At 43.9% G+C, this 15,882-nt stretch overlaps 1 protein-coding gene across 1 annotated transcript; it reads left to right on the top strand.

Moving 5' to 3' along the window:
- The first annotated feature begins 600 nt into the window (after positions 1-600).
- LOC139046657 (uncharacterized) lies at positions 601-6,352 on the top strand. The gene is made up of 2 exons (XM_065443921.2): positions 601-899; positions 2,489-6,352. Exon 2 carries the CDS (start codon positions 2,707-2,709, stop codon positions 4,069-4,071), a length of 1,365 nt encoding a protein of 454 aa, XP_065299993.2. The 5' UTR covers positions 601-899; positions 2,489-2,706; the 3' UTR covers positions 4,072-6,352.
- The last annotated feature ends 9,530 nt before the right edge of the window (positions 6,353-15,882 follow it).

Here is a 15,882-nt window from a genome sequence, read left to right as displayed (position 1 = left end):
AGGCAACCGAAGGGTTGCGCCGCTATGGAGTGATAAAGCTAGTTTACGTTTGCGAAACCCGCAGTTCTCTACGCTTTATACACTGTGATATATCAAGTACAGTATCGATTATCAAAAAACACTATTGCCACATACGCGACCTTTTTCCCAATTGAACTGTCCATCATATCGCAGCTGTTTGAAAACAAAGCCGCTCGGGCGCGAACTCGTCGTCTCCAAGACACCTGTCAGCGCTGACGCAAAACCTTTCTTAAGCACAAATAAAACACATTGTTAGATTTCGCTACGTGTCGAGGTGCCGCAAAATATGCGACGCCGCTGGCACTAGACCACCATGTGCATGATGGCCGCCTAGACGAAACACATGCGTTTCCCCGCAGGCCGGCTGAGGCCGGTGAACAATAGAAGGCAGCATCCACGTGACCCTGCGTTCCCGGATGTTGGTTCCCTAAGTTGGTTTCCAATTGTCTCTATGGGGCCACTGAATACCTAGTGTGTCACGTGATTGGGGAGGTTTCTTCCCTGTATTATTGCCGGAATCACGGTCTTTTTTCTTACACCGTGGCCGGAATATACAACAACCCTAGTGCGTGTAATGACGCAAAACCACGTGCATCCAAATGCCGTCTCTCCGCTTCGGAATGGCGCACGTATGTGATCGAGCTGCCATCGGCGATGACGATCGTCGCTGCGAATTTTGCAGCAAACTATTCATACAGGGGAAGAACATGCTGCAACACATCAGGAACGTTCACAGAATGGCCGTGGGTGTCAAGAAATTGATGAAATGCGACGTATGTGGGACTTCCCTGCTTACAATGGAGAAGTATTCGGTGCACCAGATCACTGCGCACAACTTCGAGGCTGACTACGTGCACCTGTGTTCCGGAACAATAAGGGTGAGGAACAGTTTTATTAAGTTTATTCTCAGTCATCGTGAGCAAATGACGTTTAAACGCGATATTATATGTCGGACTTTTTAAAATTTCTTGTGCGCAGTGTGCCTCCAAAAGCAGCTAGTTGTTTATAACTTGCGGGCCTTTGTTTTTTCTTTCTGCATCTGTTTCGCGAAGAGCAGCTTTTGCGCAGGTGCCCAATTTATTTCGTTGGGGTATGTTGAACTTTGTATCCTCGTTAAATATAATTTGTTTGTTTTGTATGGTCATGTGTGCGCGCTCCCAGCGATGCGCTACATGACGTACGTTTGGCATGGTCTGCTTTCCTGCACAGCAAGTGGAGTGAAATTTGACGTTTGTACATCTTTTTTTTCTTTTTTTTAAGCGACAGGAGTAAGCTGTTCTGCGTTCTGACGTTGCTCTGTGCCACATGCGTGCGTGGCCTAGTCTTCGCCTCAATCACGTTGCAATGCGGCAGAGACGCAGAACCGGGACCATACTTGAATTTGCGGATGTCGCCGGGATGGTTTCCCAGCGTATTGTTGGCAAACTCTTTATTAGTACATTTCATAGAATAGAGCGAAATGTGACGCTCGCGCACCCCCCCCCCCCCCCCCCCTTCTTTTTTTTTTTTTTCTTGAACGAGAGGAGGGATTTGCTCTGCGTTCTGACGTACGTTGCTCTGCGCTACTTGCGTGTGTGGTGCAGTCTTCGCCTCAGTGCAGGCCGCAATAGGTCCGAATGCAGACGACGTATGTCCAGGACCACACTTGCAATTGCGGCTGTCAGCGGCTTGCTCTCCCGGCGTACTTTGGGAAAATTCTTTAGTAGTACCACAGTCCTTCAATTGAAGGACTCTGGTTGTAGATTTCATAAAATAGAGCCAAATTTGACGCACGCGCAATCGTTTTTTCTTTAAGAAGAGTGTGTTAGGAGGCTACTTGGTAAGACATCTTTTTGTGAACTTAAACTGCGCTTGGCAAAAGACACCAATGTCGAAGAAGACGGGACGAACGCAGACTAGCAACTGGTTTATTGAAATCACACATAATGCTGCCTCCTCGAACCAGGCGCATGCCCAAGCCAGATCATAACCGCGTGACGATGGAACACTCCCTCGCCAAGCCCCTATCTACAGTAAAAAAAATCAAGCTCTTCTTGAAAAGAAGGAGCTTTTCAAGAAGAAACTGAGAGAAGGGATTCACACTGCTCTGGGGCGTAGCTTGCACCACGTGCTCTCAGTTCGTCTTTGTCTTGTCGTAACAGCATTGCTGTGAATGTACAGTCTGATTCAATATTGAGGAAGGAGTGAGCATAGATCATGCTTAAGTTTCATATTTGTTTCTTATTAAAACAAAACTAATATGATAAATTTTTTGAAGTTATGGCGCATTGCATATTTGAAATTCAATTTTAACAGAAATTTGAGCAATATCAAGGGTGACCTCATGACACAGTCGAGTTGAAGGTGAGGGAGTAAAATATATGCTACATTACCCGTGTACAAAGCCTTCAAAGTGATTATTTTTGTTTGCATCTCTCTCCACAAAGTACTTGTCACCATCTAATGCTATTTTGTGCTTTTATTACAGAATTTCATGAATGGAAAGCAGAAGAAGAGGGTAGCAAAAACTGCTGGTTCATTTTGCCCAGGGACTCCAAAAAGCTGGCCAGTGGAGAGACAAGGATCCACTATTACTGTAATAGATCAGGCTAGGCAAGGAAAAAGGAAGGTCATAGTGACCGTCGGGAGAAAAGTCAGGGGAGCTGTAGGTCTGGTAAGATATGTCTTTCATTTATTACCGTCACAATGGACAACACTCAGAGTCCGACACCTGAAGGCACCACCATAAAAGTCAGGTATCAAAGAAACCATTATGGTCATAAACCAGAAATTCAGCACTTGAGAATGAGTGACAAGGAAAAGGCCAGTGTAGCAGATAACCTAGAAAGGGGTGTGTCCATGAAAACCATACTAAAGCGAATAAGAACATCTGTGGCATCCAAGCTGAGGCCAGTGCACTTGGCAGAGTGCTCAACCCTGCATAACATCAAACAGCAGTTTAACATTGCTGCTCCTGAACGTTGTCACACTAATGACGCTGTCAGTGTAGACACGTGGGTGCTTGTAATGAAAGAAAAAGGTGAAACACTTGTCCGCCTGTACAAGGCACAAGGTGCAGTGGACCCAAGTGGTACATTTTCTTCAGCAGACTTTGCTCTTGTTCTGATGACAGAGCCTCAGAAGGAGCTACTAGAAAAATTGGGCCCTGCAGGGACTCTGTGTCTTGACTCCACACATGGAACTACAGAGTACCAGTTTGAGCTGACCACTCTTCTGGTGCTAGATAAAAAAGGATCAGGTGTAGCTATAGCTTATTTCATCTGCAACCAGATGAACGAGCAAACTTTGACAGCATTCTTCAAATCTCTGGAGTCGGCCATGGCCCAAAAAGTGGCCGCTAAGACATTGATATCTGATGATGCCTCGCAATTCTACAAAGCATGGTCCAGGGTCATAGGTGCCGCAAAACAGAAACTTCTCTGTGCCTGGCATGTGGATAACAACTGGCGTAAGAAGACACTCGAGTGTGTAGAGAAACAGCTAAGGCCACATGTGTACCATAGTGTGTGGCTACTCTTAGAGTTCCTCGCGGAAAAGGCATTTGAAGATTATTTTAAGCAATTCCTTTCTAGTGAGGAAGAAAAACTGAGGGACTTCCTCAAGTACTTCAAAGACCACTATGCAGTTAGGCCGCAAGAGTGGGCCTATCGCTTTAGGACTAGAGCAGCTGTCAACACTAACATGCACCTTGAGAGCAAGCACAGGACGTTAAAGCATACTATGCTGGAGAGAAAACAGAATAAGCATGGTGACAAACTAATTTCTGCCCTCATGGACTTGACAAATCATTTTTTAATGAAAAGGGCTAGCCAGATGATGAAAGGGGCAAAGGGTAAGGAGCTGAGAACAATTCAGAAGAACCACAGGTCTGGCAGTGAAATGGCAGCTTGTGCCAAAATAAATGAAGATGGCATATGGACTGTGCCATTTCAGTCTATTAAAGGGCTCTCATATAAAGTGTCAAAAGTGAAAGATGGTGCTTGCTGTCCTTTGAGGTGCAAGGAATGCGCAGTGTGTGTGCAAGCACAGTCACTGTGTGGTCATCACTAATCCAACTAGCAGCAACAAGGCCCATGAGAGCTCACCCAAAGAAGCATGTGAGGCAAGTCGGGCATTGCACATTGTACAGAGTATAACAAAGCTGGAAGCAGCCAAAGCAGTGTCAAGCTCAACACTCTTAAGAGCAAAAATGGACTCAGTCAGACAGGCAATATCAGATGGTGAAGTCTCTGAGGGTGTGGCTGAGAAGGCAAACAATTTGTTTGAGCCAGTTTTCATGCTTGTGGAAAGTGAAAGTGACCCAAAAAGAAAGATGCCAGACCATTCAAATGAACCAGCCAACAAAAAAGTTGTGCACCTGTTAAGATTTCACTCTACAAAAACCCCTAGATTGTCGCAGCCATCATCTAGCCTTTCAAGGCCCACTGAAGCTCGAAAGGAAGTCCTTAAATAACAGCTTAGGGACAGCAACATAGAAACTGAAGAGATAACCACGTCAGCAGGGCACGATTACTGGTAACAAGCCTCCAGTGCAGTTAGGAAGAGAGAAGTGGTGCAGTAGTGCTGTGCTGTCATGCCTTATAGAAGCAGGTTGAGGGCTCGCATATAAACAAATCATGACATGTGGTCTCTGATGATTAGCCCGTCTGTTTTTGTCTGTGGTGTGCAGCCATATGTCACAGCTGGATGGTATGTGTGTTAGAGCACGAGAGATGCCTCCATGCTTGTTGTATGAGCTGCTGCTAAGTGTTCTGTGAAAATAGGTACAGACCCAGTGGTTATCTCTGGTATGTGGCAGCTGTTGGATAGTAGTGTGTTCGAGCACGCCTCCATGCTTGCCATATGAGCCGCTGGTAAGTATGTCTGTACATAGATGTAAGGAAGCGCATTGGACGGTTTGTAGTGTTTCAGTGTGCAAAAGCCTCCAATGTGTTTTGCTACTTATAAATTTGTGTAAACACGCAGTAGTGCAGTAGTCATGATGTTGCACTGCTGAGCTCAAGCCTGCGGGTTCAATCCCAGCAAAGGTGGCTGCATTTCAGTGGTGGTGAAATGAAAAAAAAAAAAGCATGTAGTTGAATTCAAGTGCACATCACAGAACCCAAGGTGGTCAAAATAATACTGAGTCCCGCACTGTGGCATGCCTCATAATTATATCTAGATGTTGTGTTCCATGTGATGTTCTTTATTGCCCATTTGAATAAACTTTTATTTTTCAGATTACCAAAATAGAGGGTATATGCAGTGGTGTTGTGTGCAGTCTGAATAAGTTGCTCTGGTCATGAGCACTCAATGAAAACTTCTGCATATTTGGCTGCAGCAGACAGTGTCATAATGATAGTAAAGACTATGCAGAAAGCTTTAGGCCACTCTACATATCAGATCAGTTTTATATTGCATCCTTTATGGTGCTTATGGTGGCAGAATAATAATTGGCAATGCTTCCTTACACATTTAATATTTTTCTTTTTTTCTTTTGGAAGAGCAACCTTGGAAGAATAATCTACAACAATGCTCCTACCTTCTCTTTCACTGTCTCCCCATTTCTTTTCTACACTTCAACTTCATTCTACGCACTATCTTATTCTCCTCTTCATCCTACATTGATGGTGTGGGAAAGTGAGCTAAGCGTGCATAAAGATTGCTGTGCAGAACTTAATTGCAGCACTGACGAAGACAAATCTTTGTCAAAAGGTTCATTACAGCTACATTCCCCCTCCAAACACTGTTTATCACTTCAAGCCTTCATATTCCTGTGAGCTTTTGTCTTGTTTAACAGTTGTAACAGTCATACTATTTATTACTATCAATAGCGAGCATACATTTTGCACTGCAAAGTGCTGTTTAGAAGACGTGTGAGTTTCTACTTCCCTTATGATAAATACTCCAGACATTCAGTCTCTAATTTATGAAAATCTTTCAAACATTGCCAGTGATGACCACCATATGGGTTAATGTCGGCATGGGACTGAGGCTTTCCCGCAAAAAGAACAGTTATGTTTTGCTCATATCATGTGACTGACAGTTTCTGCTGTAATTTTTGCACTTGTCAACTGCACTGTGAAGAGTTCGTTTCTGCGAATATGTGCTGGCCTGATTCTTCTTAATCACGCATTTCAGATCTTGTGCTGTGAGATGAGGAGGTGTAAAATAAAAACACCATGTAGATTTCACAATGCCTTTAAGAAACCACGCAAAGCTTGGAGATGAAGCATTACATGCAACTTGAACCAAGTGTCTGGACACAGCAAGTGAAAGTTGTTTTGTCATGAGTGAGGCTGTCGGCGTTACTTGTAACTGCCTTTAAATAAAAGTTTGTTTCAAAACAGTGGCTCAACTCTGTGTTCCCCCGGTAAAAAACAAAACCATTGGGATTTGCAATTCTCTTTTTAAACATAATTGACCAATATGAATAAAAAAAAACTTTATGAATCAAGATATAAGCTTGCCATACCATGAAAACACTTGAAACTCCTTTTGAGAAGTTTACTCATACGCGAACACATTATAGCAATTATTTTCAATCGTGTACCCACAATTTGCCTCGTCACCATGTCAAGTTTCAAGGCAGATTTTTTTTTAGACTCCAGGAAGCCGTATGCTTAATTCTATCCATTGTTTACTGCATTGCATTTGATTTTCAATAACAAATAAAATGAATTCTCCATTGATTGCACCGACGCTCACGTTATAATTATATGCTATTATTATTGACTAGTCTTATATATATTCTTGGAGGGTGGGGGCTGCACTGGTGGCGTTCTACGAATTTGCGCCGCGTGTTTGTGCGGGTAAACTTAAGCGCAGAATTTTTTTTTTTTGCGCGTTATGAAAACAATGCACTGCAGGTATTTTAATTAATGCAACGAGCTGTATGAAATATCAGTCAAGGGGTTGGAAACATCGCTATAGAGAATCCCGACTATTTTCTTTTGCGTGTGTGTATTTGGAGTTGATGCACAGTTTTCTTTATTTACTTATTTTGGCTACTTCCATAGAATAAAGAAACGCGCTTCCGCGCGCTTGCCGACTCGATCGCAAGGGGACAGCCTGATCAACATCAATATCAGCAGCAATGGCGGATTTGCGCTTGCCGTGGCGCTTGCGAAGTTTTCAATAGTTTTCGCCTTATAAGTGATTCTTTTGCTATTTTAACGTGTGGAGGTTCATTGTACGTTTGTTTTTTCAAGTTTGGCATGTGTTTTAACACATGTGAAGGTGTAGTCTTTTCTTCTTCAGCGGATATATGTACAAGACCCCGTTCACCGTCTATCAGGTAAGATGTGTACGTATGCTACACGCAAGCGTAGTGCTTCATTAAGCCACAGTGCACTACAAAGTTAAGCATGAACGGTACACAAAATTCACAAGTTCTAAGTATTGCCAAGAACAACCATTGATTGGCGAAGTTCTCACAGGTGTTGCAGAAGTTGTTGGGCGCGGCAGTGCTGAACGTAGCGTTAGCGGCTTAAATCGTGTTTTTTTACTAGTAACAACGTGTCACTATTTCATATTATTGGCGGCGTCTCCAGGACACCAAATCGGTAACGGGGACACCAGAGCTAGAACCCGGACTGGTCCATGGGTTGGGGCTCGCCGAGGCCTGCGCGTGCTAGTAGTATATCTATGATGCCCGTAGGCTGTGTGTAAGTCGTACTTCCCGAATTTTCTGACGCATTTTAAGATCAGCTGTCCGCTTTCGCGGACAAGAAAGCAGGAGTCAGGGTGGTCCGTGGGTTGGGGCAACATAACCTGCTTCCAGTTTGGGACCGCCCTGCTTCCAGTCTAATGCTCTCCGGAGGCCTCTGTTTGCCGGTTACATGTGCCCTCCTGGAGCAGTACTTGTAAATGAATCCGATCTATCGTCGCAACGAAAAAAGCGCCCCGCGACTTCTACAACACCAGTCAGAACCTTGCCCATTGGTTTACCTATGTGTGGCCGCAAATACCTGAAACTCAATGTCAGTTCAACACATTTGTTGGCAAGGGTGTCAGGTCGTTGCTTTGTGTGGAATCGGCCTTTTCTCAATTCTTAAGAATTTAACTGGAATGCACCTGACCAGTGCTGCTCTGTGGTGCTTGCCACCAATCCCTTGGACAGGGAAGACATGAGTATCCCTGTGCATACACTTTATACGCAGTAGTGTGACCGCTTCCTTTGGGAAACTACCACGTTAGCGATATTGTGAGCGCAATGTGGCTTTCCTTCATCTTCCTCATCCGTACGTAGTGTGTCGCTTCTTCCTCGCCATAGCTCTAGCTCGGCACGAATAAAGCGGTTCCTTAGAAGTGTTGGGGTTCTGCATACCAAGGGCGTATAAGGTAACAGTGCTTGTGCCTTTAATATGTCGCATTCGATCATTTTGAGACGTGGTGGTGTTCATGCGTTAGCACAATTCCAGGACATCCACAATGTAAGAGGTACATGATTCTCTAATTGTATACTCTCTCCAGGCCTTTCTCACAACCTCAGCACAAGTAGTGGGAGCATAAAAAAACTGACAAAGCTGGTGCATGAATGTTGCCCAGTCAGAAAGATCTGGCTCTTGGATCAAAGCCAATTTTTTTTTTACATTGTAGAGCCAGACGGGCATGCTTTGAAGTTTCTAAGAACTGTCCCACCATTGCTGACTCTGTTGTACATTTATCAAACCACTTGATTCTCACCAAGCTCAAGCTATGGTGACAAAGACGCGCCACATGCTTTACAGTCACATATTGCACTCGCAATACATCTGTTATGCCAGTTTGCCGAAATGAGCATGCACAGTAGTGACGAATTCACTATGCATGCACAGGGATTTGCCTTTCCTGTCCTATGGGCTGTTGGCAAGCATCACAATGCTACACTCGTCAGGTAAACGTCAGCTTTCAGTATGTTTACATTCGGTTGCATGAACATGGAGGGAGTGCGTTCGCTGTAATCAGTACCACACATTTTGCTAATGTAGGCTTGAGTGGCTTTCCCATGTCTCCACTAAATAGTCGGAATACTTCCATGCATGATAGAATGGTGAGCATTTAACCTCCAGACATGCAGCAGTCTTTATACCACTGCAAGGCAGAAGCAGCCTTCTCACCATGTTCACGCTCAAATAAATCCCATTATTAAGGCATTTTATGGGCCTCCCAAACCGCCTGCACCACCTGAATGATGTGACTTGTTGTTGCACCTGGCTGTTCATTTCATTTGGCATCCTCTGTTCGCACATATTCGTTTCCAATAATTCAAGAAAATTGCAGGGCTGGTTCGCAATCTTTTCTGTTTTCCTTATTTTTTTTATGGCCTTGTAAAACTGAGAAACGATAATGAAAAAAAGAAACAAAGGCTGCCTTCCTGTTCACCAGTGAAAGCATTGTTGCTTAGAAAGAGGCGCAGAAAAAGATGTATATGCATGTCGGACAGCCTGCACAAGGTTTTATCTTTGTCTCTTCAAACATTGCGTACCTGCGTCAGTGGACTCGCTGTTCTGTAGCATTATCCCTGGCAGCGGAAGCACTGTCCCAGAGCTCTAAAGAGTCATCGGAAGCACAGTGCTAAACCTTCATCCTTGAAATGTGAAGAACGTCACTGGACAGGACGAGAGATGACAAGGTGAGACTGATTGGGGCAATGTTGTGGTGATGGGTGCCACCTGGTTGAGCGCACAGTATGGTCCCCTGTCCTGAGAAAAGCTTTTCTGGGAGCTCTACACAGTGGAAAGGGGACCAGAGAAGTACAAGCGCACCAGGGGAGAAATGAAAGTCGCATTGTGAAGCATGGTACTGTCATTTCTGGTTGCTTCATGACGCAGTAATGATAGTCGCAGCACAATATTTTCAATTTATTCTGGCAACTCACGATATGCAAGTGAATGCTGCTTACTCTGATCATGTGGCTGCGTTTCAGTGCTTGGATATTTAAGGCCACGTTGCAAAATGCACAAGAGATTTATAATCGACTTCGTATACACAGAAAATACAAGAACAGTTCTAATAGCACTGAAAAGACAGAGCATTCATGGCGTCGTTCAAGCTCAGTGTCCGTGAGCGTGCACAAGAACTAGTCTAACTGATGTTATGACTGGCCTGTGTGGTCAACGATTTGTGTCGCGCCACCAAAGCAACAGCGAAAGGCTGGACCCTTTAGATACGCCGAGCCGCCTGCAACCGTTGGAAAACGCCTAGGAGGCCCCAATAGCAATAAGACCTTATCATTTGTGCAGGCATTTTCGCCTTCTTACCCACGGCTTGCACAACACCCTGATGTCTGCTTAGTCTCCACAGTGTTGTCTCCCTTCAGCAAGTGGGACGATTAAGCTTCGTGTGTGCATTCGTTATTTCTCTTTGTCCTCGGCAGGGAAGATGCCAGCGTTGTGTGCGTGTGTGTGTGTGTATGCGCATGTCAGTGCCTTTCCTTCTACTGAGCCAGTGGGGGTTAGAAAATTAGTTGAACACTTCCATGTATCGAGCGGCAGCCGCCAGCGTGGAGAGTGTTTTCTCTCTCCTTTTCTTGAGCGAGGGTATTCCAAACACTATAAAGGACGTCTTCGCTAATGGACTTCAGCCTTCAGTTTTTGAGCAAACTAGCATGTCTGTCGCTCACCATCGGGAAACTTGCAGAGTTGACCACTCCGTAACAATGTGAAGTAAACATTCATTGCTACTCGTTGAATTGTTGCCGTATCTCCTGCCTGGCCCCCTCGGCACTCATGAGCCGCTGCAAAATGCAGTCAGCGGCACGATCCGACAACCAATGGTAAGCTCCAGACCACCAAGCCCACGCTACTTCCACAGTCTTGGGTTCCCATCTTTAATACGGAGCAGCAACAAAAAAAGAATTGACATCTGTGAATAAGGTATGCGGATGTGGGCTGCTTCCCTTGAACATAGGAGGCAAATGCCTTCAGGAAGTTCAGTTGCACTTTGTTATATGAAAAGGCGTCTCACCAAGATTGGAAGTTGCAAACCGACAAGTGCAGTGCATAGATCACACACTAACAATCCTGTCTCCAAATTATCAAAATGATGCACAGTGGGAAAACAACTGAAATTTTAAACAAAAGCCATCATGGTCTCAACGAAGCCCTGCTTCAGCCAGAGTCAAGGTTACATGCACAAATGTCTCTATGTAAAACGTGCTGCCTGCAATATCACCAACCATGGCACGTGACTTTCGTAAGCCAACCAATGTTAAATGCCATCCCTGGATATGTGCCCTGGTGGAAAGAAAAAGGAAAGAAAAAGGAAAAAGGAAAGAAAAGACGGCTCGTAAGTGAGTATGACGTGAACCCTTGGCTCCGTCATGGGGGAAGATGAAGAAGGAAGATCACTAGGAGGCAAAGGGGCTGAGTGCCGTCACTTTTAGCACTCGCGTCCTGGCAGCGTGAAAATGCAACATTTCAATTTCTTCCATTTCCTTTAATAATGAACTAATTAGAAATATTTGTTTGAGGAAATGCTCCCTTGACGGCATCTTACAACTTCCAATGTACCTATAACTAAAATTTGCCATGGTGCTTAATGAGAGGGGCTTTTCAGCCCAAATTAGATCCTGCAGACTATAGTACTGTATGGAAAATATGGTACATGGAACTGTAAAATTTAATTTTCCACAGCAATTTCTACCTGTGCAGTTGGAGTTGGCTTTGTCATAGCATAGATATGAGGACCGTGAAACAACCTTTATTCCCTAAAGATCCTGTCCTGTAGTATATTTGAGCATTTACATAAAGGCATGGAGACCCTCAGTGTGTTGCAATCTAAGTGGCAGCATATAGGTGGTGTGTGCTGCCTGTAGAGATGCCACTGTAAGCCATCTATGTATTGGCGGATTTCTGAATTGTGGATGGGAGAAGGCTCATGGCTGCTCTGCCTTTGCACCAAGCACTGCAGAGCACAGTGCTACAATTTTCTGTTTGTGCAGTTCGAAGAAAATTATTCCTGCAGTGGCAGTGACTACACAGAAAATGCACCCTACGAGAGTGGACAGAGTTCCAATGTGACTGTGGTTTGAAATGGTCCAGCCCCTGTGTATACAAGCACCGATTTTCCCAGACAAGTGTGACAGTGCCTGGCTTTGAATGCAGTGTGCTGCTTCATAAATATTGCAGTTGCCCAGCACTAAGCTGCCTGGATTATGTGGTTGCCATAATGACTTCTCTGTACCCGTGGGACAAATATTTGCACTCGAAATAGCGACAGCAGCCATGCATTTCCTGCTGACATAGAATTAGGTTCCACAATGTCATCTGATGTATGCACATGCTGTGATGTGGTTGGTGTGGCCATGCTCTTTTTTCCTCCCTTCAAGTATGCTGGTAAACTGCCACCAGTTACAGATGTCTGCAAGGAGTGCACACTGTGTGAGTGCTGCACATGAATTGAAATTACGATCACCACAGTGATGATAAAGGACACATTGAAAGGTAATCTGACAACACTTATCAAGACTGTCTACAAGTTTTCTGTGAGAGATTTCCTCAGGGTTGACAAAAACCATCTTAGGGACCATTTAATGGGGTGTAACCGCCCACATTATGAGATGGAAGAAAAGGAAGCCATTAGGATTTCTCTGGTGGTGCAAGGTGCTCAAATAGATGGCTTTGATTGCAGTAGACATAAATATTATCATTCTTTCTGTCTGGGCACATAACTTCTTTGCCAACCTCTCTGTCATCTCTGTAGCACATTAATTTAGGATAGTAACTCCACTCTGACGCAGGAGATAAAAGTGCATGCCAGACATGCTGACCACACTGACTTGGAGAGTGCCACTTTCTTAAATGTGGCAAAAGTCTGTGTTTTGGGCGAAATAAGAGCTCATAGGCAATTTTTATCTGTGATAAACAGAAATATGTGCTGCCAGTGGTCAGACGTCATTGAGGTCGAGCTTCTCAAGCAAGTAGATGCCATCGAGAAGACCAAAGAAGCCAGTGATTAGCCATTGTGCGCAGCAGCTTCAAATGGCAAAGTCCAGCTGGGATTTCTCTGCACAAGGTCACCAAGTGGCATTCCTAAGTAACAGATATTTTTTACCCTAAACTGCTACCCTAGAGTGGCTGGAACATGCACCGTTCGTTCCAAGCATGCAGCTGTTATCAAAGCTTAGTTTAGTCAATTATTGAGGCTTAAGATCGTTTTAATGATGTACAGTAGAAAACAATTGTAAAAGAATGTAAAAAAAATTTGAACTGTGTTGACTCTTTGGTGGCATACTGTTGCTATTCCTGAAGTTACGTCCTCAAATGACTTATGCTCCAGGTATTTGAGTAAAAACTATGGGTGTGGAAATATAAATTTTTTAATTTCAAAGCTAATTCGAATAATGAAACCTAAGTGCGAAGCGAATATTTTTCGAATATTAATACTATTGGTATTGCAAAAATCCATTTCTTTTCACCAACCAGAGGTGCAAAATAGTTATACTACATAGACTGCATAGCAAATAATGTACAGGGATATTATGCTTCGTGGTTAACAAAATTCTCTAATACAACACTTTTGTTTGACAATGTCATAATTGTAGTTACTTAATGTTTCATGAAGCAAGGACAACAGCTCAACATGTTCGAAGAGCAGTGACACCTAGTGCATGTCACCATCGATTCAGACATCAAAAAGAGCTGCTTAAGTGTCTGGTATCAGCAGGTCGCCCTTCGCAAGCCGAGCCAACAGTGGGCACCACGCTTACACCATCGCTTAAACGGATCTTCTTTTTGGACCAAAATGTCATCATGCAAATATCTTTAAACCTGCGATTGTGGTAGTGAAAATTTCTGCCACGAGTGAAAATTTCTGCTGGTTGATAAGCTCATCAGAGTCTTTCCACAGTGCTGGTGTGGAAGTGGCCCGTTCAGAAGCTTTTGTTGTTGAATGCATACTTCGGTTCCTTGGTGATGAAATTACCCTTCCTTTGTCTAAATCCAAGGGCGAGATCTCGCATTCTGAATGTTTGCTTGCGCTCTCATTATTCGCCTTCACTGTGCTTTCGTCAGCGGTCGTCTGCTTGGTGAAGCGGGAGCGCCAATTGAACACTGCCTACTCACTGATGTAGGAGGTGAAGCAAACATTCAGAAAGTTAGAAGCTGGCGCAATTTCATCTCAGGTTGTTAATCCAGTTTGACATTGAAGCATCCTGGTAGTATTAAAGTACTTTAGAATGAGGTTCCAGAAGCATTGCCAAGTTTGCCACTTGGTGAAATTTGTAGTTTGGAACAATTTAGGCTCTTGGCAAGATTAGCAGTGAACACAGAGGTTTACACATGGCGATTGGTGTTGTCCAAATGCATGAAGAGGTCACAGTATAGGTACTTAAGCTAGTGTCGGGTAACCATAAGCACCCGCAGGGGCCCCGTGACAGTGTCTCCTTTAACTTCAGATATGCTTCACTGCATGATGATAAATATGCTTCGCCGCATAACACGACTCTGCTGCAGCAAAGGTGACTTAAACCGACAACAGCCGAGAAGGTGCAAATCGCACTGCGCTGCCTGGTTCTTGCTGTTGGCCTTATTTTTCTTCTTTTCACAGTGTCCTTACTGTAAGTGCACTCCAGAGTTACAATGCAGGAATATGCATGTGTGCACAAGCTTTCTTTCAAGAGTAACTCACGATCATAAGTTACGTCATCATGGTTTCGTACTATGTTACGGCATCATAAGCGAGACATAATAAAGGGGGCCTCAAAGGCTGCGGGAGAGACTAATCTTTTGTGCGAGATTGTGCTATCCTTGCTGCACGCAGTGCAATATTATGACTCTCATGTCTATGGTGGCATTGTCGATTATGAATGTTTCCTTACTGCGTTAAAAAAATGTGTAGTGCATCTTTCAGATAATAATGGCATTATAGCTTCAGAGTTGTTCCAAGTTTTGGGGACTTGTTCACTAAAAGTACATTATTAGAAAAGCTTTAGAATGTCTAGGTCATAATTGCATTTGAAGAACTGTAAGTCTTCCTACACATAGCAATTAGTAGCTTACTGTGCGATGTTGGAGGTGGTTTTTATTCATAGGCCCTACGCAGAGAGCAGCAACACAATGCCTGGCATGTGACCAGGGTTCGTAACAGTGTTTGCATTTCCAGTGCTCGTAACTGATTCCAGTATTAGTGCATAAATTTGCTTTATGAATTCTTTGTAGACAGAAGGTGCTTGAATATTGGTTGCATGAAATGCTCCAATGCACTGTATACGTATAGGGCGTCTTTTATTACCGTACAGATTTTCTTGTTTTCAAGTTATGAGCGCGGAAAATGTGGCATTCTTGCAGAGGAATTCCTCTAATGCACTCTCATTTCTTACAAATCTTGAAAGTTGCACCTAATTCAAGATATTCATCATTGAATTTCACTGGCAAATCGAGGCAATATTGGAACTGAGTGTGCTGGGAGTGCAAAAAAGAAGGTCCCGCTATCTCATCAGATGGAAACATCTTGGCCAGTCATTGTAGCTGCTGATACGACACACTTTGCCTGGCAAGCATGTGCGTCAGTGTGCCATATCAGGCTATCATTTAAGCTTTGTCCCACACTTCTTGACAGGGCACTGCCGCCTGATGTGGAGGAGGATGCACCAAGTTTTGATTGTACTCAATTGAGCGCGATAATGAATATCTCAAAATAAGTGCAATTTTCGAGATTTAGAAAAAGAAAGGGTGTGCGTTCACATGCGACTGCCTCCAAATATGCCATTTAGAAGGCTGCCGCCAAGTTACTAATAAAAAAAGTGACTGAATTTTTCAAAATTAATTTTCTGAAACTCGCATTATTAGCAGCATAGTGTGTCCACCTCACCTAGAAACTCCTTTGCAAAAACGCTGGGCTCTCCGTGCTCAAAACTTTTTGCTAAATATCTGCACGGTTAAAAAAAAGTAGATATGC

The sequence above is a fragment of the Dermacentor albipictus genome, chromosome 7 (genome assembly GCF_038994185.2).
Source record: "Dermacentor albipictus isolate Rhodes 1998 colony chromosome 7, USDA_Dalb.pri_finalv2, whole genome shotgun sequence".
Taxonomy (NCBI): domain Eukaryota; kingdom Metazoa; phylum Arthropoda; class Arachnida; order Ixodida; family Ixodidae; genus Dermacentor; species Dermacentor albipictus.
Note: the sequence above shows the minus strand (reverse complement) of the source record. Positions and strands in the feature narration are given on the sequence as shown.